Source organism: Scatophagus argus, chromosome 12, assembly GCF_020382885.2.
Source record: "Scatophagus argus isolate fScaArg1 chromosome 12, fScaArg1.pri, whole genome shotgun sequence".
Classification (NCBI taxonomy): Eukaryota; Metazoa; Chordata; class Actinopteri; family Scatophagidae; genus Scatophagus; species Scatophagus argus.
Genome location: NC_058504.1, coordinates 2,644,013 through 2,666,337, shown reverse-complemented (window position 1 = coordinate 2,666,337; position 22,325 = coordinate 2,644,013). Strand labels below are relative to the sequence as shown.

The 22,325-nt window shown below is 43.3% G+C and overlaps 1 protein-coding gene across 3 annotated transcripts in view; it reads right to left on the bottom strand.

Moving 5' to 3' along the window:
* Positions 1-22,036, bottom strand: part of gfra3 (GDNF family receptor alpha 3) — a 36,438-nt gene extending 14,402 nt beyond the window's left edge. For all 3 annotated transcript variants that reach the window (XR_006844909.1, XR_006844910.1, XM_046406694.1), the window contains exons 1-6: positions 21,449-22,036; positions 8,353-8,649; positions 5,362-5,433; positions 3,250-3,604; positions 2,499-2,608; positions 626-760 (exon numbers count right to left, since the gene is read on the bottom strand). Coding sequence is in view for 1 of the 3 variants with exons in the window: in XM_046406694.1 (XP_046262650.1) it covers positions 626-760; positions 2,499-2,608; positions 3,250-3,604; positions 5,362-5,433; positions 8,353-8,649; positions 21,449-21,488 (1,009 nt within the window). In the remaining 2 variants the exon portion in view is untranslated. The remainder of the gene's footprint in view (positions 1-625; positions 761-2,498; positions 2,609-3,249; positions 3,605-5,361; positions 5,434-8,352; positions 8,650-21,448) is intronic.
* Positions 22,037-22,325: the final 289 nt, after the last annotated feature.

The window sequence follows — 22,325 nt, the reverse complement described above, 5'->3', positions numbered from 1 at the left end:
ATTAACTAAAACCACACTATATAGACAAAAGTGTTGGGACACCTGATCATTACACCAACAGGGACTTTGGTGACATCCCATTGTAAGTGCATGGACATTGGTGTGGAGTTGGTCTCTCCCTTCTGGGAAGGCTATCTGTGTGTGTGCGTGTGTGTGTGTGTTTCAGGGCTCTGTGTGGGCCAGTCAAGTTCTTCCACACCAAACTCATCCAACCATGTCTTTATGGAGCTTTGCTTTGTGCACTGGGGCACAGTCATGCTGGAATAGAAAAGGGCCTTCAGCAAACTGTTGCCACAAAGCTGGAAGCATAGCATTGTCCAAAATGTCTTGGTATGCTGAAGCATTAAGATTTCCCTTCACTGGAAGTCAGGGGCCGAGCGCAAACCCTGGAAATCAGCCCCTGTCCATACCACACCTGAATTCACTAATAAACAGGTTACTTTTGTCCATATAATGTATGTCAATAGGGAATGTTACGTGAACTACAAATACTACAAACAAAAATAAACTAAAAATAAACTGTATAAAATCCGATCCAAATATTAACAATCAATTAGTTCAGCACTGAGGGCCAAAAGACAACAAATAAATAAATAAATCAAACTCATTACGAGCATAAACTCACGCAGGCAGGCGTTGCGGGTGAACAAGAGCTGCAGTCTCAGACAGTCCTGCCACCGGTTACCACTGCCCTCACAGTTGCACCACAGGGACACGTCTGCAGAGCTGTTACTGATGTAGTTGGGCGTCATGATGGTGCCTGCAGGTCAGAGGGGTCAAAGCTGGCAAATGTTCGCTTCGGACAAGTCAAAGGATACATACGTGCATGTTTTACTTTAATATTAAGAAGTAAAAATGTCACACAGATCACACAATCAAAACGACTGGAAGCATCTATCGGCTTCAACTCTGTGTTTTACTGTGAGCAAAGAAAGAACTTTAGAGGTGCTCATGGTGGACTCTGACACCAAGTGTTGCAGATTGAGTCGACAAAATCACTCTGGTCCAGGTTAGAAAGATCAGCCACTTGCTTATACCTCAGTAGAAGTAAACACGTTTTGTCTCATGTTTCAAGTCACTATTGGCTTGTTGTGTAAAAAGCCAAAACGTAACCTCACACAACTTTGAGTTCCTCAGTGTAACCATAAAAAGGTTAAGCAATGTCTGATTTGCCTAAAGCGGCTGTTCTTCAGTGATGTCTTTCATCAGTTTCATTCAGATTGATGTCTCTTTTAGTAAATATTTCCACAACGATTACTATTATGCAAGAGAATGTATACTATTGTAATTACATTAATCCACTTTATGTTGAGCAAACATTATTAGATAAATATTGTTGTTGTTGTTCTTTGTAGTTGCGAATGTGTTGTTGAAATACTTAATGCTTAGCAGCTAAGTATCACAGACACACTTATGAGTCCAAACTTGGTTTGATAACTTTATGCATGCATGAAAAGTAAACTTTGCATACACCTTTTTATTGACTGGTAGGCTGGACTGGTGGTAGTAAAGGGACCAAAATAACCAGAAAGGACATTGAATGTGCACTGATTCAGTTGGCTCAGGATAGTGAGGCCTTCGCTGTCTTTGATTAGAGTCTTGCAGACAAACGAAAAGCCTGCTGTAACTTAATGTGGGGTCCAACAGGGTCTCGCTTTGCTTCCAGGACAGATGCAGTAGTGAGTGCCCTTTACTTCTACCTTATTTTCCGGACTACAGAACGCATCTGAGTATAAGCCGAACTCACCAAATTTAAAAAGAAAAAATATTTGTACATATATAGGCCGCACTTGACTATAAGCCGCAGGTGTCCACGACATAGCATACGTTTTCAAGTCCGGGCCATCTGCTTTTATTACCTCTGAAAGCTTTTGTTGTCTTTTTGCATTGCGTCAGTTCTTCACGTCTCCAACGTCTCACCATTGATTCATTTATGGCAAGCTTACGTGCAGCAGCTCTATTTCCTTCTTGGACAGCCAGTTTTATTGCTTTTAACTTAAAAGCTGCATCATATGCATTTCTTCGAGTGTTTTCCATGATGACGGTATGTGCTGTTGGATGACGCGCAAAATGACTGTTAAAAGTTACGCTTAAAACTAGTGTCTTCCTCTTCGCATCACCGGGCAGTTGGCCCGTAAAAATCTATAGATTAGCTGCATCGTTGTTTAGGCTGCAGAGTTGAAGGCGTGGGAAAAAAGTAGTGGCTTATAGTCCGGAAAATACGGTACATCTTTGTGCTTGTTGAATAGTCTTCAACTTAATCAGATCCCACACATAAGATTTAGATGCCATAGTCTTAAAATGATCATCTTATCTTTTACAATTCAATGAATTTGGCAATCACTGATTTTGGTCCACAGTTCAAATGCCCAGGGTCTCTTTGTCTCTTACACTTCAGAAAAAGTTTCCCTGACACAAAGTGCCAGAACATCCTTGTGTCCTGCTGGAGGTGTAACACTGTGCCCCCCCCCCCCCCCCCCCCCCCCGACGGCCCGTACCGATGAGTCCAGCGTAGGCTCGGAGGCACAGGCCTGGTGAGTCTTTCAGACAGCCGCTGGCCATCAGAGCAGATGGCTGGCAGTTATGAAGAAAATCAGCCAGTCTGGACCTGGCAACAGCATAAACAAGAATTCAACATCAAACTCAAAAAGGGGGCAAAAAATCTGAATGTGTTGAGGTTTTAAGTCCAGTACCAATGTGGGTTTTTTTGTTATTGTTTTGTTTTTTTTAATATACAGAACTGACACATTTTAGTACATGAACCTTCATCTTCCTTCCAGTCCTTTTGGTATTACTTTCTTCTTGATCGTTTTGCTTAGTATCCACTTTCCCTTTAGCCTTTGCCCCCTAACACAGGAGGGGGGCTATATTCATTTTAATGGCCATTACCAGCATGGTATTTTGTCCCAATTTTTAATACCCTCAAAATGCTGAAATCTCTGGGCAGGGGTGGGCTGCTGGGTGGCACGTTGCCAGCACGATGGTGCAGTGGTGAGCACTTATTTAACTTAATTTTGGGTTATCTGACCCAATTGCCAAATATCTGCCAAGTATCAAGCATCCCACACTCCAAATTCCCTAAAATTTTTAAAGTCAGTACAGTTTTTCAGTTTATGAATGGAGAGCTGCAAGGATGCACAGCTGTAATGACAGAATGCGTGTTCACCCAAACAGAGACCCATGCTGTACTGAATGCAAGCATAGAATCATCATCAATTATCGCGTATTTGTCTGTGCTTCATGTCTAACCTGCAGAGGTCATCTCGGCGGCAGAAGCTCTGCTGATGGAGACAGTTAGGCTGCAGACCCTCCATCTCCTGGTAGGAGCAGGAGGGTACGATGGTTTTCCTCCTCCTCTCGCCACACAGGGTGTTGGTGCAGGGGCAGAACAGGACACCCAGGCTGTACTCCTGAGGCACCCGCTCTAGGAAGCGCCGCAGGGCCCGGTGGCATTTGTGTTGGTTGCATCGGTTGGTCCCGGGCACCGGTTTGGTGCAGGCCAGGACATATTCTGATCGCAGGGATCCACACTTCTCGTACAGGCCGCAGTCCTGTGCTGCCTTCAGGCACCGGTTTTCTCCATCCAGCTGCATGAAAGATGAGGCTGGGGGGAGGTGAGGAAAAGTCAGATTAGGCAAACACAAAACACCTGTGTGTGTGTAGGGAGGAGGGGAAGAAAAGTGCCAAGCCTCACATAATAATCGCTCAAAAAAGGAATTTTATATTTATTAACATTAGTATGTGAGTGGGAGCAGTTCATAAAAAATGGGGGATGCTTACAAGAGATCAGATAGTCAGTTTCAGGGGCAGTTTGAAAATGCACTCCCATGGAGTTAAGGGCCAAAGACATAACTACAGTTCCTCTGGATTAAATTTTAACATTTTGATAGAAAGGTGGTTTGTGGAAACATTTTGATGTATCTTCAGCATTTCTCTGTGCAAAGTGGGAATGACAGTTTGTTTCATCTTTGTTTTTCTTGTCTTAAAAACTACAGCTTCTCACTCCATCGATGATCATCATCTTTATTTTATAGTATTCCTAATAAACTACACTGAACTAGTGCTGATACAGTTCCTCAAGTGACTCAATTACAGAAAAATCTTTAATCTTGAATCCATATAACTACATGCAATGCACTGTGTGTCGAACAGATGATTATCACTGATACACAACGCTGTGGAAACAGGACATGAAGTCATGGTGCGCATTGCAAAAAGAGAGTAAAAGAAAACAGTGAGGTGTGAAGAGGTGAAGACAAGCCGGAGAAAACATCAGAAAGCATCCAAACTTCACATCAAGTAGGAACAAAACTAAAATTCTGTACAGTGTGATTGTTGTGAAACCAAACTAGAATACAACCACAGCATGACCTCAAGGCTTAGAGTTTTTTGAACATCCGGAGCCGACCTGACACAAGTTAATGTTAGCGCTAATGTTTAATGAACCAAGAAATCAATATGGTTACTGGCTGAGATGAAGGCTAGTATGTAATTATGGCCAAAGCCTGAGCTTCAGTCATGTTATTATTATGATATCCGCAACACAAACACACACACACACAAGCAAAATAACCTCTGATGCATAAAATACCTCAGAAAGTAAAATATCAAATACCAGGCGCTGTGAGCAGCAGTTGGAGACTTAGTTCCGCCTTAGTTTGATTGCAGTGAATGGGATCAGCAGGAGTCAGACAACCTTTCATTATAGAAATTATAGAAACATTCGACACTTTTATGAAGGGCTTCTGTAATTTAATAAGACTGACTGTTGTGCTGTGTTGAAGGTTGTCCTACACCTGTTGATCCGACTCACTGCAATCGTTTTCTGCTTTACTTTCCCTTTTGTATGAGCAAAAGTATTTTTTATCTGATTATGCAGTGTATAGTTGAAATAATCTGTGGATGTTCCGTTGCTAAAATAGCTTATTGCTGCAGCTCTATACTGCATGTTATACTGAATGGCAACAATGGCGACACTCTGCAGAAATCGGAGCAGTTAGACCAAATGACCACCATTTTGTGAAATTTTGGCCATATGGAGGAGATTTCCACAACCCTTATGATTCACCCTCTTGAGATTTTGAGTATACTGTAAAAGACTGCACCTGTCACACAAGAAAGCACTGGTCAAAGGGAACTTGTTGAGATGTGATGGTTGATGAAAGATCAGGTAGCAGCTTCAGTTTCCAGATATTGTCAGATGTGTCAGTGACTGACACATATTAATAAACAGGTGGCTCACTAACATGACTTTGTATGACTGTTAAGAGCCGTCTGTCACTGAAAACTGAAAACAGTGACGGACATTAACTCAAACTATCTATTCATAACACCAAATGTGTGTGTGTGTGTGTGTTTTACCTGCCACTAAGGAGGCCATGTGAGTATCCCTTAGTGTGTCTTCATAGGGAGACATTTCCAGCTCATCCTCCCCTGACAAAAAAAGAACACACAAAAATGTGCAAACAATTGAGCAATCATTCACACGGTGACCAATAGGAGGTTGGAGGGGGAAAAAATCGAAGACAAACAGAATAAAGGAAGAGTTGAAAACCAAAGAGACTCAGTGAGCAACTCAAACGATCTCCAATGAATAAAAGCCTTCATCATGTCTGATGACAACGTTTTGAGAGAAGAAAGTTTGATCCCAATTTCTAAATAACAAACTTTTCTTTTAAGATAACAAGGTGTGTGATTGCACATAGAGTAAAAATAATACTTTACAGTTGTATCAGCAAGCGCAGAGAAGAGTAAATAAAATAATCACAGACGGTGATACAGGAAATAGATAAGACAGCGGTGGAAAATCCTGCAATGATAAGATCACGACTGTAAACATGAGTCATCTGCAACATGAACGTGTGTTCAAATCACCCAAAATAAAATCATTAATAACATATCAGTGTCAGTTACTGGCCTCACCATCATGCTTCTCTTCACGTAAAGTAAGATAAGATATGATAAGATAGGATAAGACAGTCCTTACTGTCATTGTACTGTCTCCTGTACAATGAAATTGAAGGTAAAATGATTAAAAGTAAATGATTCTGTGATGTATATATATATCACATATATTTTATTCTGTTTCTAAATAAATTTGTGCCGTGTATTTTCTGGCAGATCAGTGTACTGACATGGCATTTACTTTAGTAAAGCTAATAAGGAGAACAAAGGCCTCTCCCTGCTTTCCCTGCAATGCAGAGAGGTCCCTGAAGTCCAACCACACCTCCTCTGCACATTTCAAAATGTTCTAGCTTCCTTCCTTACTCCCTTCTTACTTTAGTGGACAGTGTACACCCCCACCCTCCACTGGGTCTGGAAAGGACCGAGATATCCAGATGTACTGCAAGTATTATTAACTGGAGTTCAGCATCAGATCTCAACTTTTGGTCGCAATACAGCCACACTAGACGGAGCTATTACATCCATAAAAAAGCCACACTGTGCTTAATTGTATTCTTCACAGTGAGTGTGTTTCCAGTCTTTGTAATAGAAAAATGTAAGCACATTCTTCTCTTCACTGCTGGTGGTACAAAGCAACTGCAATCTACAATCTTCATTTTTTAATTCTTTTCATACTTTGTGACAGAAGGCAGTGGCAAAGTGACAATAGCTTCAAGAATTAGTGATCCTTTCTTTCCGTTTTAGATGTGGTCTTCAGGACGTGTGGAGGAACATGCAGCAGAAGCCCACGGATGACAGGTGCACATCATCTGCGTGCACGCCTCCTACATACGTGGGATGCACTGTTGTCAAAGGCAGAACTTTAAATCTAACAACAGCTATGCTAGCACATCTGTGAGCTAACATCTGCATGCAAACATACTCTTAGCGACTATGTTCACAGGCTGGCATTTAGCAGGTATATTGTGTGCAATGTTTAGGGTGCTATCATTTGCTAATTAGCACGAAACTCAAAGTAGCTGAGGCTGATGAGGATGTCATTAGTTTTACTGGACACAAAGAAAAATATACCTGCTGGTGGTGTTAGATTATAATCCAAAGATCCATTGATGTCTGTACCGTATTTTATGCCAATCAATATAGTAGTCGTAGTTTATAGCAGCTTTGAAAACAGTAAAGTGCAGCAGCTCACATTTGAGCCACTTCAGTTGTTCAGGTGTGCTACGCAATTAATCTTGGATAGCATTTTATGAACATTATTTAAATGTAGCTATTTTTCACCATATTCTTACTCGTGGGGTCTATGTAATTCCTATTCTACAGTTGCCCCATCATTCAAAATCTCATCAGCGTGAGATTAGCAAGAAAGCTATGAGCGCTAACTCAAAGTCACCATGTTGGTAAGGCAGCTTTTGTCCTTTTGTGAAACCCCTGAGCAGAGCCTTGATTGACTAGTGGACAAGTCGTTTGTTCCTCCAAATTATTTAAACACGCTGCAAAGTACAAACTCAATCAAGAATGTAATGACATGTAAAGTGTTTATGTATGTAAATCCCATTCTAGGCTATATATTTATGGTAATGACACGCTAGAGCAGCCTAGCAGCATTAGGAACTGAAGAGTGTGTAATTACACTAATGCTCCGCTGACTAATAGGCCACAGGGGAGGAGGAGTCTGCTGGCTAGTGTTAGCTCGCTTACTGATGCACCCATCACACCAGCTCTCCAGATATGCTTCTGTGACTCTTTCCCTCTGCGTGTGTGTGTGTGTGTGCAAGTTCAGAGTTTGGACTTCTTAACTGGACCTCGTCTACATTTTATGGTTTAAGTAGAAATTATCCAGATTTGTGCGAAAGTGTTAAGACGAATGCAGTTCCTAGAAATTGTGAAGGTGTTTTTGAACAATGCATCACAACAATGTCTTCATCTGTGGCACAACATGCACCTCAGCAGACCTGCGTAAGATTACTTATATGTTGTATATAATATATTCAGGAGATTTACAGTCTGGCATTACTGTCTGTTTTTCTTAATGTCAGCAAATAATGAAAATATCAAAACCAACAATAAGTGCTGAAAGTAGTGCCCAGCAACTATTTTCTCATGTTTGATGAAAATTTCTAGAGGCATTTCTAAATATAAGGTGTGTTGCAGAGCCAAAGGCGGATTAGGAGAGTCAGAAAGTACTGACAGATGATGTATGTTCCCCATTGTGGGACAATAAAGGAAATTTCATCTTATTTTATCTTATCTTAAATTGCTGAGTGCAGCCTTCTGACAAATTGACGACCTGTCCAAAATGTACCCTACATTTCACCAAATCGGCATTAGTTTTAACTCCCGATGACCTTGCACTGGATGACATTGGTAAAGGATGAATTAAGGGACTCAGCTTTTGTATATGCACCCACATCCATCCACCCCAGCCCCAACAGAGGCCTGGCTGACCTGGCAGCAGGCGAACCCTCCAGTATATGCGCAGACACTGCTCCTCCTTGCGGAAACTGCGCTGGCACTTGCAGGACGACAGAGCGGGGTGTTTGGCCAGCAGAGCATCCTGTCTCTCCAGGCACTCGGCAGCTGCCTGCTCCCCCTGTGGGGACACTGCTGTGTCGGCTGCACACAGCTCCAAGCCCCGGTACAACGCCTTGCAGCGTGGGTCAGTGGAGCACTCCCGATGAGCTTCAACACAGTCGGTGGGGGAGGGAGAGAAAGGGAAGATGGACGCTGAGAACGGCAACACACCTAAGAGAGGACAAAAGAGATGGAGGGAGATTCGTTTAGATTGACAGGAAACCCTCGGCACCGTAAAGGTCAAATACATAACTTTTCCGTAGTGCTAACAAACGGTTGCACAAAATACAATAAGCAGGTACAAGCTTCACGCTATAAAGAACACTTTGTGTGTCGGGACGGGACTTGCTGATCACCGCACGCAAACACAACTTCATCACATTACTCACTGATTATGTGTCACTAGTGTGAAAGCACTGTGAGCAGTCTAGAAAAGCGCTCTATAAATACAGTCCATTTACCATTAATTGGTAATTTAATTAGCAGTTTTTGAAATATCACATATCTGCTACCATAAAATCCCAACGTCGAATCGTTTGCGTTCGCACCACAAACAAACCGCTCCGGGGTTTGACTGGAAACAACCCAATATGACCGTTCATTGGTGATCTCAGCTCCGTTTGTTTTGTTCCGCATCTAAATGTGACTGCTGTGTTCATATAAGTCCAAATGTTTGGGGGGGAAACACTCTCGGTTTAAAAGCCAGTCAGGTGTGAAAAGACGCTCAAAGTTTCACGCCAGCCTTAATGAACTGAACTAAACACGCAAAACTTTACAATAACAGAGTTTATTCAGACTGTGCCAAGGTGTGAAAGCACTTACAGGACAGAGAAGGCTGTGGACCAGGAGTCAGGCCAGCAGTCACAGACAAAGCAGGCCAAGTTACTGGGGGACACTCCAGTTTTGATTTGATACAACAGATAGCATTTGGTTTGAGTCTGACACAAAGTTCCTCCACGATGAACCGTTGTTTTCTCAAGTGCGGATTCTTCGATTTGCAACAGTGAAAAGAAGAGGCTCCCCTGGTAAAAATCCAGTAGCTCATACACAAGGGAAGTGCAGAGAAGTTGTCTGAGGACAGCAGAAATGTCATATGGAGAGGAGAAATGGAGGAACGAAAAGATAGATGGAAAAAGGGGGAGTGAGGCCCAAAGGAGGGAGCGACAGAGATGGAAGCACAGACAGAGAGCGAGCGTACCAATGCGAACCTTGATGGGTTGGACACGCGCACAGTATGAGGTACAATCAGCATGCACCACCGAAAATGATGTTCTTAGAATCACACAAAGATGTACACACACACACACACAAAATCACAGAAAACAACACACAGACACATGGCATGGCTGCCCTGAGAAGGACCCTTTTATGTGTGTGTCCTGCTGGGAGGAAGACTGGGAGGCACAGAACCCATCATTACTAGCAGAACACAATACTGCACAACCACGGGGGAGGGGGCTGAGGGGCCAAAGCAATCTGTCTAAGACACACACACGTGCAGACTTTCACACACACATCTCGGTGTCAGAATAAAGTAGCTGAGAGAGCATAAACAGCTTAACATTCAGTGCCGGATCAGTAGACAGTATGTAAATTGAATACTGAGTGCGCTGATGAAAGACTAACCACATACATAAAACATTGTTGGTTGAACAAACAGCCTTTGTGGAGCGCCACATCCCCACACTCAGTTTGTCCACACATCAGACCAGCCGCTCAGCCCGATCCTGACCACCTCTCTGACCAGACGCTGTCCCGCCTCGTGCCAGTGTCACGTCATCAAACAAAAAAAATTAGTTCCCAAATCTACAGCCCAGAAAACACAGCATTTTTCCTTTCAACCCAAAGTCCTCCGATGTTAGCAGCTCCGTATGGACTCACGCTCAGGTCAGACACGTGACGTCTGCAGAGAGACTTTGTCTGAAGCTTGAATCAAGCTCAAAGCAGCATGTCGTCTTATTTTCATGTGTTGTGTCACCTCCTGGATCCGCTTTTCTATGGTTCTGTGTTGGAAAGCTGTGTCATCAGCATACGTAGCTGCCAATGCCGACAACATTACTGCAGCATGCAGATGGGCTGGTGATCTCTGATGTATGAACAGTCTGTCTTAAAGACCTGATTTGAGAAACAAATCTGTTTCGCCTGCAGTCTAAACAAAGCCCAGAGGCATAATACAACTTTTCACACACACACACACACAGACGGTAGCAAAGACCAGGAAAACACACTTTGATGTGTAAAATCAGTGGAGTTCCCCTTTAACAGACTTAAAATAAGCCAGTGACAGCAGTAACCCACTGTACAATTTCTCTTTGATTGTTAAAGGAAAGGTTCGACATTCTCGCCTATTCACACATTTGATTTTTCATCACTAACTCCGTGTGTGTAACATGAGACAGAACCAGCTGGAGCCTCGCTGGTTAGCATGCTAACTTCAGCAGCTACTGAATATCCGCAACACATATTACATGACATAACGTCTATGCTGTTGTTTTTTCACATTCACTTGATTATTTTTGGGATGTTTTACCCTAAAATTCTGCCCATGCCTTAAAAATTGCCCCTTTAAATAAGATACATCATCACGGTTACAATAAACGCTTGGTTGATTGTTGTCATGCTTTAAAACAAGAGTACTGCTGGTTGGAGAGAGAAAAGGAACCGCCGTTTCCCCGTACAGAAAGAAAATGTTTTCAATTTTAAACAGCGTACATTGAGTTCCCACAGAAAACCTCATCATGTCAGGTAAAAGCATAAAGTTTGTGGCCAGCCAAATGATTTGATGGTTCTGGTGTCATTGTTGGTAAAGTAAGAAGCTAATTAATGCTCCAGTGGCAATCACAGGCCATAGTGCCAACTAGAACCAACCTTTATCCTCACTGCTTTGTCCTGTGATGGGACAAGTCACTGCACAAAAGTTAAGCCCCACTGAAATGAATAAAGTAGCCAGCGTTTTTGTTGTTTTGCTATTGCAGGGGTTTTCAGAGCTCTTCAAGGGGTGTTCCCACAGGAAGTCCGAGTCACAATGTGACAAAGTGGGCAATGCCAAGCTTAAAGGCCCAGGCTGACTACAAAGAGGGCCAAGCATGGAAGTGACATTGTTCAGCTAACCCTCACTTTGGCAGTACATCTTTTTCTTCCCACACTTTAAAACGTTTATTAGTCAGAGGAAGAAAGCCTGTTCAGTATTTAACTTCATTGGGGAATAACAGGCAGTACACATCATGTGCCACCATTTTGGTAGATTTTCCGACACTTGTTTGTCATAGGTAGACAGCAGAAAGGAAAATTACACTTTTGTTGCCACAGTGTCTGCAGGGGCAAGCAGCACTCGCCATCAGTGTTGATGGAGTTTATCATTGTTTTCCCATTGAAAACAATGAACATCCACTATGTCATCTGCTGCTCACTAACACTGCATGAATACACAGAGGAGGTCTGGTGAGCTGCTTCAAAGAGGACTATGATTCAGACTCTGCGTGTTTGTATAACATTTCCTCAATCCAGCAGCCACAGGTTACGTTTCATACCAAGTGTTCCAGGTTTTAAACAGAACGTGATGTCTTGAGCGAATTCACACATGTGCTTAGAGCTGTTTACTTGAGATTAGATGGCCCAAGATGCATGTTAATGCAACAAATATAAACAGTTTGTCTGTGATGCTGATTCCCAGGAATTTTATCAGCCATCATTTTGAAAAACAGGGTCACTAAAAGTTCTGTCATAATTTACTTTGATTTTCTTTAAAAGATAATAAATAATGCCTATTCAATAACATTTCATATGAGAACAAACTTGCTTTGGAAAGGGGTTGGACACAAAAGAGAACAAAGACTGTGCAGTCACTTTGCATGTCATCACCTCACAAGGCAGATAAATGTTTTGTATTTTTTTGTTTTTTTCCACAGGGATAATCAATTAGGAAAGCACGATCAAAATATTAACAAACCATTTACAAAACATTTAAATCAATTTTAGACCAGCTGAACTCAAACCTTCTTCCAGGTCCACATGGATTAAAGCGGGTGCTTGCTTGAACACAATCAAACGCATCAAAAGAGTCTGCCTTGAGTAGACTACTTCTCATGGCTGTTTTAATTTTCTGTCAGCTGAACCTGCGCTCTGATGCCACACTTGAGTCTGGAATTATCAGTGAGACTTTTCCAGAGCCAGAGTTCTGAAGCTGGGGAACTCTTCAAGTGATCACAGGTCGGCAAGACAGCATGAACAGGATTTCTCCATCCTGCAAGCGCTCATGCAGTCTTTCTGCAGCAGGAGCACAGCTTCCCTCCAATAGTGCTGCACAACTAAGTAAAGTTAAAAACATTTTAAAAGGAAAACTTTTTCATTACAGCTGTTTAACTTAGAAGCAGTGTTAATGTCAGTCTCTAAACAGCACTAAGTCAACATTATTAGCCATCATGGTGTGTGCTACAGGGTGTAGCCTCAAGTAGCATCCATCCATTTTCCATACACACTTTATCCATCGGGATTGTGGGGGGCTGGAGCCAATCTAACTGACTACGGGCGAGAGGCGGGGTCCACCCTGGACTGGTCGCCAGTCGTTCGCAGGGCCGACACACAAGACACACAAGCACACACTCACACCGAGCGGCAATGCAGAGTACCCAAAAAACCCAACATGTGTTTTTGGGATTGTGGGAGGCAGCCGGAGAACCCGGAGAAAACCCACGCAGGCACAGGGAGAACATGCAAACTCCACACAGAAGGACCCAGACCAGGATTCAGACATGGAACCCTCTTGCTGTGGGGCGACAGTGCAAACCACTGCACCACCGTGTCGCCCGCCTCAGGCAACAGCTCATTAATTTATAAAGATGAACTTCAGTTTGGTCTGTAATATTTAGGTGAGAGATGTATGTCAGAGAACATCCACATGATTGCCAGAAGCCAAGATTTCCCAGCGGAACATTGCATTTAAAACATACGATTAATGTTGTTCCCTTCACCTGTCAGTGGAGTTCTTGTTGTGGCTGATCAGTGTAATTACAACAAATAATTAGACGAAGCACCTGCTCCTCCTGGCTTTTACATCCTGTGCCACGGGGTTGGATTACATGTGAAAATGCTGCATTAGTTTACATCACAATTGCAGCTAATCCACAATGTGATTACGCTTGTCTTGTTACAACTTCCCAGTCTCACCTGGTCAGAATATACGGGCTGTCATTGTGTGCTGTTGTCAGTTCTAATCCCTCTGTCTGTCAAATATCTCCCTCTTCTTATTGGCAGAGAAAGACTGAGAGCTAGTTGTCGTATGACAGGGGATAAAAGTGTTTCCCTGGGTGAAAGTATTCTCACCACTGAGATGACAAGTGGAAGTGATGCATTTCACATCCGGCATTTGTTTGCAACAAAGAGAGGAATAACTGGTCGGGAAGAATGAGAAATGATGGGAACCACAGCCGAAGAAGAGAAGAGAAGAGAAGAGTATTCCGATGTGTGCAGAGTCGGATGCGTTCGCTAAACCTTTGGAAAACTTGTCAGTCGTGATTTATTTTGAGTAAACGTTAACCCAAACAGAAGCGATAAGCCCGTAGTGCCCGCTGGCCTCAGCATTCTGACTGCAGCTTGAGCTTGCATTGCTTTACAGTTTTCAGGTGACACATTTCAGAGTGCAACAATGCAGGTAATCAAATCTGGGCAGCTAGAAGCGTCTGCATCGGCTGCATTCGTGTACTTGCGTGAACCTTGTTTCTCCCTTTACAATGAACGGCCAAACATGAGTCACTTTCAGCTAGGCAGAAAATACGCTTTCAGCCACGACGTCAAACTATTCCCTTATTATCAGAATTTTGATGACATTTTAAGAATGAACTTGAAGCAAATATCTGAAATTTTCATAACATATAAAGTCAGTGGATCCAGATTCACACTAGGCAGTGCAAAGTAAAGCAATAACGCAAGACGAAACGCCAAATTGATGAAACAGCAAGCTATGCTCAACCGATAATCATGACACCAATTTGTAGAAGCATTTACATTAGCATTACATGCATTACAGCACGCCAGCCATCAAGTAACGAGCACCATCCAAGTCGCTCCAAACTTAATGCCAATTCAAAGCCATGTAGTGTTGGAGCAGTTGTCATGATGTCAGAGGAAAAGTCCATCCATGGCTGATGGCTGCAGTTAGAGGCACTCATGCTGGAGGGACACACTGGAACAGAGTGAGGACAGACCGTGCATGGCCTGTGATTAGAGGACATCTAAGGGTCGCTGCATGGACTCTGCCTCCCTGTTCTGTGCTGCCTCAGTAAAAGCTTAAGTTGAGAGCCAATAATTGGAGTCTGAGTGACCTTTTAACAGAGCAAAAACTTCATCATATTGGTAAAATTAGTTCTGCTGCACCAGGGTAGGTCAGCCAATCTAATAATAAAAAAAAAATGTGGCAGCAAGAGCATGTGGAGCAGTTTGCAGGAAATCAACAATATGAGCTGAGCTTTGGTTCCCCTCCCTCCCACGTTATGCCAGCAACCCAGCACTTTTTCCTCTCACACATTAACCAGAATAATTCACACAGAAGTCAGTGTGTCACCTGCACATTTCTAATCACATTTCACAGACACTCAGGGGCTCTGAATCACTAAGTCTCTACGTTCACATTTCTAACTCTTCCTTGTTTATGAAAAACTGAGGTAATAAGAGGAGCCATAATTAGTGCAATTGTGATCAAAGAGCAAATAATGCATAATGTCTGAATGGTTGCAAAGGTCTCAGACAGTGATGAATGCCTCCCATTTTTCTATACATTTTGCAAAGGAGCTCCTGCCAAATCATTGTGTTTTAAAGGAGCTACCACCTACAGTCTTGTGGGACTGTCTTCAGTCTGTTTTCACAAAGGCTGGAAACAAGTGATTCAGCTGAACTTTACAGGATGCTTTCAGGCTTTAAGAGCGACAGTGAAGCTACGCTCACTTGTAAATTCACACACTCGAGACAAAACTGGATGAAAACTGTGATTTAAACCTCAGAAAACATGCTGGCCACGCCCTCCTCGACACAAAGATTCCAAAGGCAAAACATTTGATTCAGTGTGTTTCCAAACATTTTTAGGATTTGATGAACCAAACTAAATATCTGGCAGTGGTTCCTCCTTGCCAACTTGGAGGGCAGTCTGTCAGAAAGACTAACTGGGGATTGTGGGCCCAGCCACAGATCTGAAGCCAGTCCCTGACACATCTGTCATCATGATAGCAGATGGGCCTGAGGTCAGGCCATGGCTGACCTGGGATCAGCCCGCCTCTGACCACAGGGAGCAACGGTACCTTCAGGGACCACTGACTCCGACACTGAGTTTCAGTGAGGACACACCAACACACACACACACACACCGCTCAATCTAATGCCTGTTCACACGCTTGACACACACACACATGCAGAGACATGGAAGCAGAAGCCAACACCATCTGCTGCCTCTGTGTTTAAGTTCCAAATCCCAGTTATCAACAAAACACACAGAAGACCTCCAAACTACCCCCTTGGATATACACCATTCCCTCTGAGAAGAACGCTATCACCCACACATACACATGCACTCTCCACACACACACACACACACCTCCAAACCCAGACCAGGTGGATGGAGGCCAGGTAAGTTGCTCGTTTTTCATTAAATGTGACAGAAAAAGGAAGATGGATTTCCTCACTTCTTTTACCAAGTTCATTCACCTCACACACTTCTAATCCTCTTCATCTCTCTCTCCCTCTCTCTCTCTCTCTCTCTCTCTCCTCTGACCCAGGATGACTGCCTCTCCTATTCCGAGCAGCTTTTTACACTTGTCATCAAAGCAGGTTTATGATGCTCATTTCTCTGGCCTCATTGCTCTTCATAGACGTCATCATCTGTCACTGGTGATCAATACAGATAAGACACTCTCTCTCTGCATGCCTACTGGAAGGACACCTGTTGTTCAGAGCACACACTCCTGCAGCGCTGAGCATTATTAGTGATATGTGCATTAGCATGGTGAGATAGCCAACAGCCTACACTTGGAAACACCTGACACTCGTATGCGTGTTTGTGTATCGGGATGTGACATAAAGTCTAAAGTCAAACAAACATATTACTTATGTTCGTAAAATGTACGTGTAATAAAGATTTTGCTGACTGGAGTGAGCTCAACCCCCTTTGCAAAAATACTGGGTGGGGAGATGGTGGGAGCGTATGCACACATTGGGGGGGCTGGCTGGACAACATGGATGTCCTGTGCATCTTCATTTGCTTTGGTGACTGAGGTCTTTTGGAGGATGCAGGACCTTGTTAAATCACTGCAGTGGTATCTGCAGCCTTCAACGCTGTGGGGTCTGTCGGCGAGTTGGAGGCACAGGTGAAGAGGGCGAGCTCTGTCCTGGACTGCCGTCTAGACTCCACAGAGGAGGCGGGTGAGAGGAGGATGTCAGCCAAGCTGACCCCAGGCCGGAAAAACACTGACTGTGGGGGGCCTTAAGCGACTCCTTCAGTGTAAGAAGGGGGCACAACTGCATTCAAGCAGCACTCACAATTTTAACTGGAGCATAACGTGATGTAACAGCGTTGTTGTCACTGTAGCCCACAGCATCGCAAGCTACTTAGCATTATTGGTCTCAGGTTACACAGTACATCCTATGTATTCATATTAAGATGAAAAGATGAAAGTGACATATTTTGTCATTGGAGGGAACTCACTCCAACGAAATTTGTGCTCTGCCTTTAACCCACCCAAGTGACGTGCACACACACACAGCAAACCCGGGGCAGTGGGCGACCGCGTGCAGCGCCCGGGGAGCAAGCATATTACATACACATGATCTTATATATACATATTGAACCATTACACATTATTTTTATTTATACTGTGCAGCTGCTCTGTGCAATTCCAATCTCACAGTATGAAATTTGCTGCCAGTTCATTGCTGGTACCATCCCAGCAACCACAGCATTATTTTAATGTTACAAGGTGAGCTAAGCCATATTGTTTTGTTGAGGCAGACAAAGTGAAAATGTTTACATTTAGCCAAGGTGTTGTTTTATATGTTCTTTAATCACAAAATATTCTAAACCAAGCCACAGTTATGTTATTCTATTTTACCATTTTATCGCTTTATTTATTTATATTTTTGTCATTGTCAGAATTCTCAAAGCAAAGCAAACTATATACTGTGATAAATATCAGTGTTGATCAATGGGGAAAAATTATTCTGATCAAATTTTTGCTGCATCATCCAGATCCACTGTAATGAGTCCTGAAACTGTTTGAAAGTCACTTGATTACTCCACATTACTTATTTAAATGAACTAGTATAAGTATCATTATTATTATGGTCAAGTTTATTCCTTTAAATTGTGTTCTGTGGGTTTAATCTGCTTCATCTGGACAGCGTTGTTGACCACAGATTATTTAAATGCTGCTAAATGCTGATTGGTGGGTGGGAATATGTGACATAACAGAACTCCACACACTTCCAATCAGTGAGAGAAACACATGAAAAACACCGAAGACAAATTTCTCTCAGTTTCAATCATCAAACTGTTCAGACTATACAATTTGAAGATTTGAAGTTTTCAAGGCCTTTACAGAAACCACATGGAGAAAAGTCAGTGTTAGGAGACTGTGATCAACAAGAGAAGGTAAATATGTCCTGTGGGCAGCTCCACTCTTGAAGTATCGGTATCAGTAAAGGTCTTCAAAAAACCAGCAGTGGTGTCGAGGCAAAATGAGCCCTGTTACACACCCTCCCACCCCTAAAAATACACACAAACATGCACACCTGCCTGCACACCGATAAGACGTGAACCACCGCTGCTCCAAATGTGTTTGCACACCGGCGTCGGTTGACTGCACTTCCTCATTGAACGACTTGAACAATTTATTCTGACGCGCCGCTGAATCCAAGGGGGAATTTAGATTGAGACTGAAAAAAAAGGGAAAATCAGACACGACCTGAAAGCCTTGAGGGAGAGACAGTCGGGGGGAGGGGGGGGTAGACCTGAGGCTGAGAGACAGATATGTGAGCCTGTCACTCAACATTACAGTGTCACTACATGCTGGACAATCATTAACACGGCTAATGAACACAGCAGGGCCGTGCTGCAGTGCACGCCGTGCTCGCACAAAGCCACTGTGGGGGAATTTCATTAGTCCTGCTACAGTACTCACATGACCCACTGATTCCCAGGCAGGGGTGCACCAACGCCAGGGGTTACTTCTGCTGCGACCATCAGCTGGCACGTTTGGGGAGTAGCTCAGCTCATTTGACAAGAAAGTAAAAAGTAAAAATGATGATATGATATAACACATCCACACGTGTGTTTAGCAGGAAAACAAACAAAGAAATATGCTTTCCAACTGTGTGAGACATATCTCTAGTATGTATTTCCAGCATAACCTACCGGTTCTGGTAGCCTGACTGCATAAGACACTCAGTCTTCTACTAGCCCGAGTCCAGTGCACCGAGACTGTGCGAAAATTAGCCGGAGAAGAGCCAACTAAATGGTTAAATGTTAAAAGGGCAAATACAAACTAAACTGAAACAAACAAAAACACAAAAGAACACAAAGACAAACATAACAACAACTGCATGAACTCGGTGTCATGTATGGAGCCACATACAGCCAAAAATGTGCCCAACCACAGCTGTAGCTAATGTAGTATAAGAAAAATTACAGCTTAAAATGATTTGTAGACATTCTATTTTATAGATTGAATATATGGATGTAATTAATTACAAAAAACGTATCTGAGACATTGTGTGCTACATCAACTTTTGTCTCATTTGTCTATGAAAAACATCCAACAAGAGCCAAACAGAAGTGGGATCAAGTCACAGGCATTTCAACAAGTTGCAAGAGTTTCAAATCCTGAACAAGTAACGATGCTTTCCTCACCAAGTGTAACCGCACTCTAACAGCAGAGCCTCGACTTGCTCTTCTCAGCGTAACTCCAAATACTGCAGCTGTTCACTTGTTGAGGTGGTTTGTTCACAAGGTGCACTTGAATGCATCTTGAAGTCCCTGTTGGCACCCTGGCACTTTGCCATACAAACCACTTCAGAGTTTAGAGTCCGTGTCCCCGTGGATATCAAACTCAGCACAGACAGACAGCAGAGGACAGAAGCAACGCGCCCGTAAATGACAACAAAACACAGCAGATGTTTTTAAGACACGACCTGTCGGGTATCAGAGGGTCTTCTGAGGTTTACTGCCCACACTGAGAATCTGCTCTGTTGGTGCTGAGCTGGTGTCAGCCGAGTCAGGAAATGAAGGGAAACGACCAACTCGCGGCACACGTTTTAAACAACATGCGGTTTAATCTCTGGGCTGGGAGAAGGTGTCGAGTGTTTTCCAGTCCACGACACGTGATTTGGGTCCACAGTCCCCTCACATTCTGAAATGCTCTGAATCTGACCAAACAACCAACGAAGAGAGGAGACAAAACTGACGCTCAAGTTTTGTTTTGTGCTGTCGCATCTCTTCCTGTGTACTCCTAAATTTTAAAGATTAGATCAGCTTTGCACTTCTGACCTGAGGCTTCTTTGGCTGTTTTGACCTCTCAGTACATCCATACTGTCATATTCACTTCAACGCAGGTATTTTAGGCTTGATCACAATCCAGTACTCTGACATAAACAACTCTGTATTGACGTTCTTCAGGAGTATGCTCATGGTGCTGTAATGAAGTCTTTTTCTTTTTTTTTTCACGTCTTTTACGAGCTCGGCCTCCTCAGCACACAACATAATCCCAACTCAAAGTGAATCATTTCATCATTTCAGACTCAGTCAGTGAAAGTGAAAAAACAAGGCAAAGTGGTTCTATATACAAGACATTTATATCTATAAAAGTTCTTTATTTTCAATAACCAAGTGAAAGCCTCTCTGCAGCTGTAAAGAGGTGCCTGTAAGTGTGTATAAAGTGGCGCAGTGGGAAAAACATCTATTTGAATACATCAGTAATTGTAGTCAAACTGTGGGTCCCTGAAATCAATGACTTTCATACCTGAATATTTTCCTTCCTTTGCTGAAAGACAAACTGCTTACATGTGCCTGCAATAAGGTGGCTGAGCCTCACAGAGGATCAACATGAACTCACTTTTTCCATCAACCTTCCTCTTAATCCACATGGCACATTTAAGAAGGTGTTAGTGTGAATGAAAGCGTTCTATCATTTCTATGTACTTACATTCATCATGAATATTCTGCTTTACTTTAACCTTGATTTTTTTTTTTATTTCTTGCTCTTTTTGTGCCCTTCCTCATCTGCAACTGGCGCAAAATACGGCAATAAAAACGTATATGTCGACTAAAGCCTATTGTTGCAGCCTATTTTTTATGAAGTCAATCACGAAATCATTTTTTAGCCTCTGAAATCAATATTAATAAAAATAAATAAATAAATAAAATGAAATAAAATATTCTTGTACTGCTAGGAGCCAAACAATAAAACGTATCCGTGCCTGACTGAGGCTTTTGATGGCCGTCAGTCACCGCGCTTCTGTATTCACTCATCATTTTAAAGTTTGAGCTGACGGCTCGGAGCTGGAAGGGCGTAGCCTAGTGGCATTTAGGGCGAAAACACAGCGGAGACACTTACTGTCTAGCTTGGACTACAGCCAAGTAAACAATATAAATATATATATACACAGAGAGAGACAAAAATGAGAGAGTTTTAACATTCAGTAACAGCGACGAAAAGTTGTGCCCCCAAAACAGTGAAATTAACCAAACGAGCGCCAAAAAAACTGGACTTAATAGAAGAAGTAGACTAGAGAGGCCCACCGAAAGGAGCAAAACCCCCCTTCACTCTGGAGCACAACGTGAGGCGACAAATGAAGTGAGACTCTCCGGTCCGGATCCTCGTCTCCATCTAACTTGCGAGTCAAAGAGCATCCAGACAAAGACTGAGATGTTTGTTCAAGAGGTTCACCAGAAAGATTTCTCTCCTCACCGGAACAAACAAACCACAGGACGTACCTGAGAGGAAAAGAGCGAGCACAGACCCGAGGAGAACCATCTCTGCCGTGTTCGGGACGCCGGAGCGGAGGAGAGGGGGGCTGAGACGTGGGACGACACTTGGTGCGTTCTCGGCTTGGTCCAGCAGCCCCGCAGACAGACACCCAGCCTGCCGCTACATTCACCGCACCGACCCTGTCCGTCCGTCCGTCCTTTGCTCTCTGCCCGTGACGGTGAAGTCCCTCAAGTTTCGGATCCCCAGATGGAAGGAGGAAGAAGCCTCGCAGGAACGCGTCGGACTGAAGTGCGCGCCGGAGAGGCAGTTGTGAGTGTGTCGAGGAGCGTGTGAGAATGTTTGTGCCAAAGCTTCAGCTTCACGCCGCGCTGCTTGCCTGAGAAATCAACTACTGGATTGAGGAAATGCGAAGCGTAACCGGGATGCTCGTCTGCCGGCGGACAGTCGTCGCTGCTTCACGGGCTCCACTGGTGAAACGGTCCCGGTGCGTTGCGTGGTCATGATGCTGCCGGCAGGAGGCTGAGGTTAACACTGACGACAGCCCTCCCCCTCCTCTCCTGCCTCCTCCTCTCCCACCTCAGATCACCACCATCATCATCATCATCACCATCATCATCATCATCATCACCCTCAGAGACAAACAAAGAAACGAAAAACTGTAACTGGATGAAATTAAAAAAACATTCCTCTGATCTGCTGAAATCCCAGATCTAAAGCAAACATTAGTCTTACTTTCGTTAAGAAAGCTCTGATATTTTGTATTGCTAATAATTGCAGTTTGTTGATGATCTGAACGCTGATAATTCAAAGACTACAAGGATTTTTCTCAAGGACTTGCCTGTTTCCCAGGAGTTATTAGAATAGCGTGTTCATGGTTTGTGC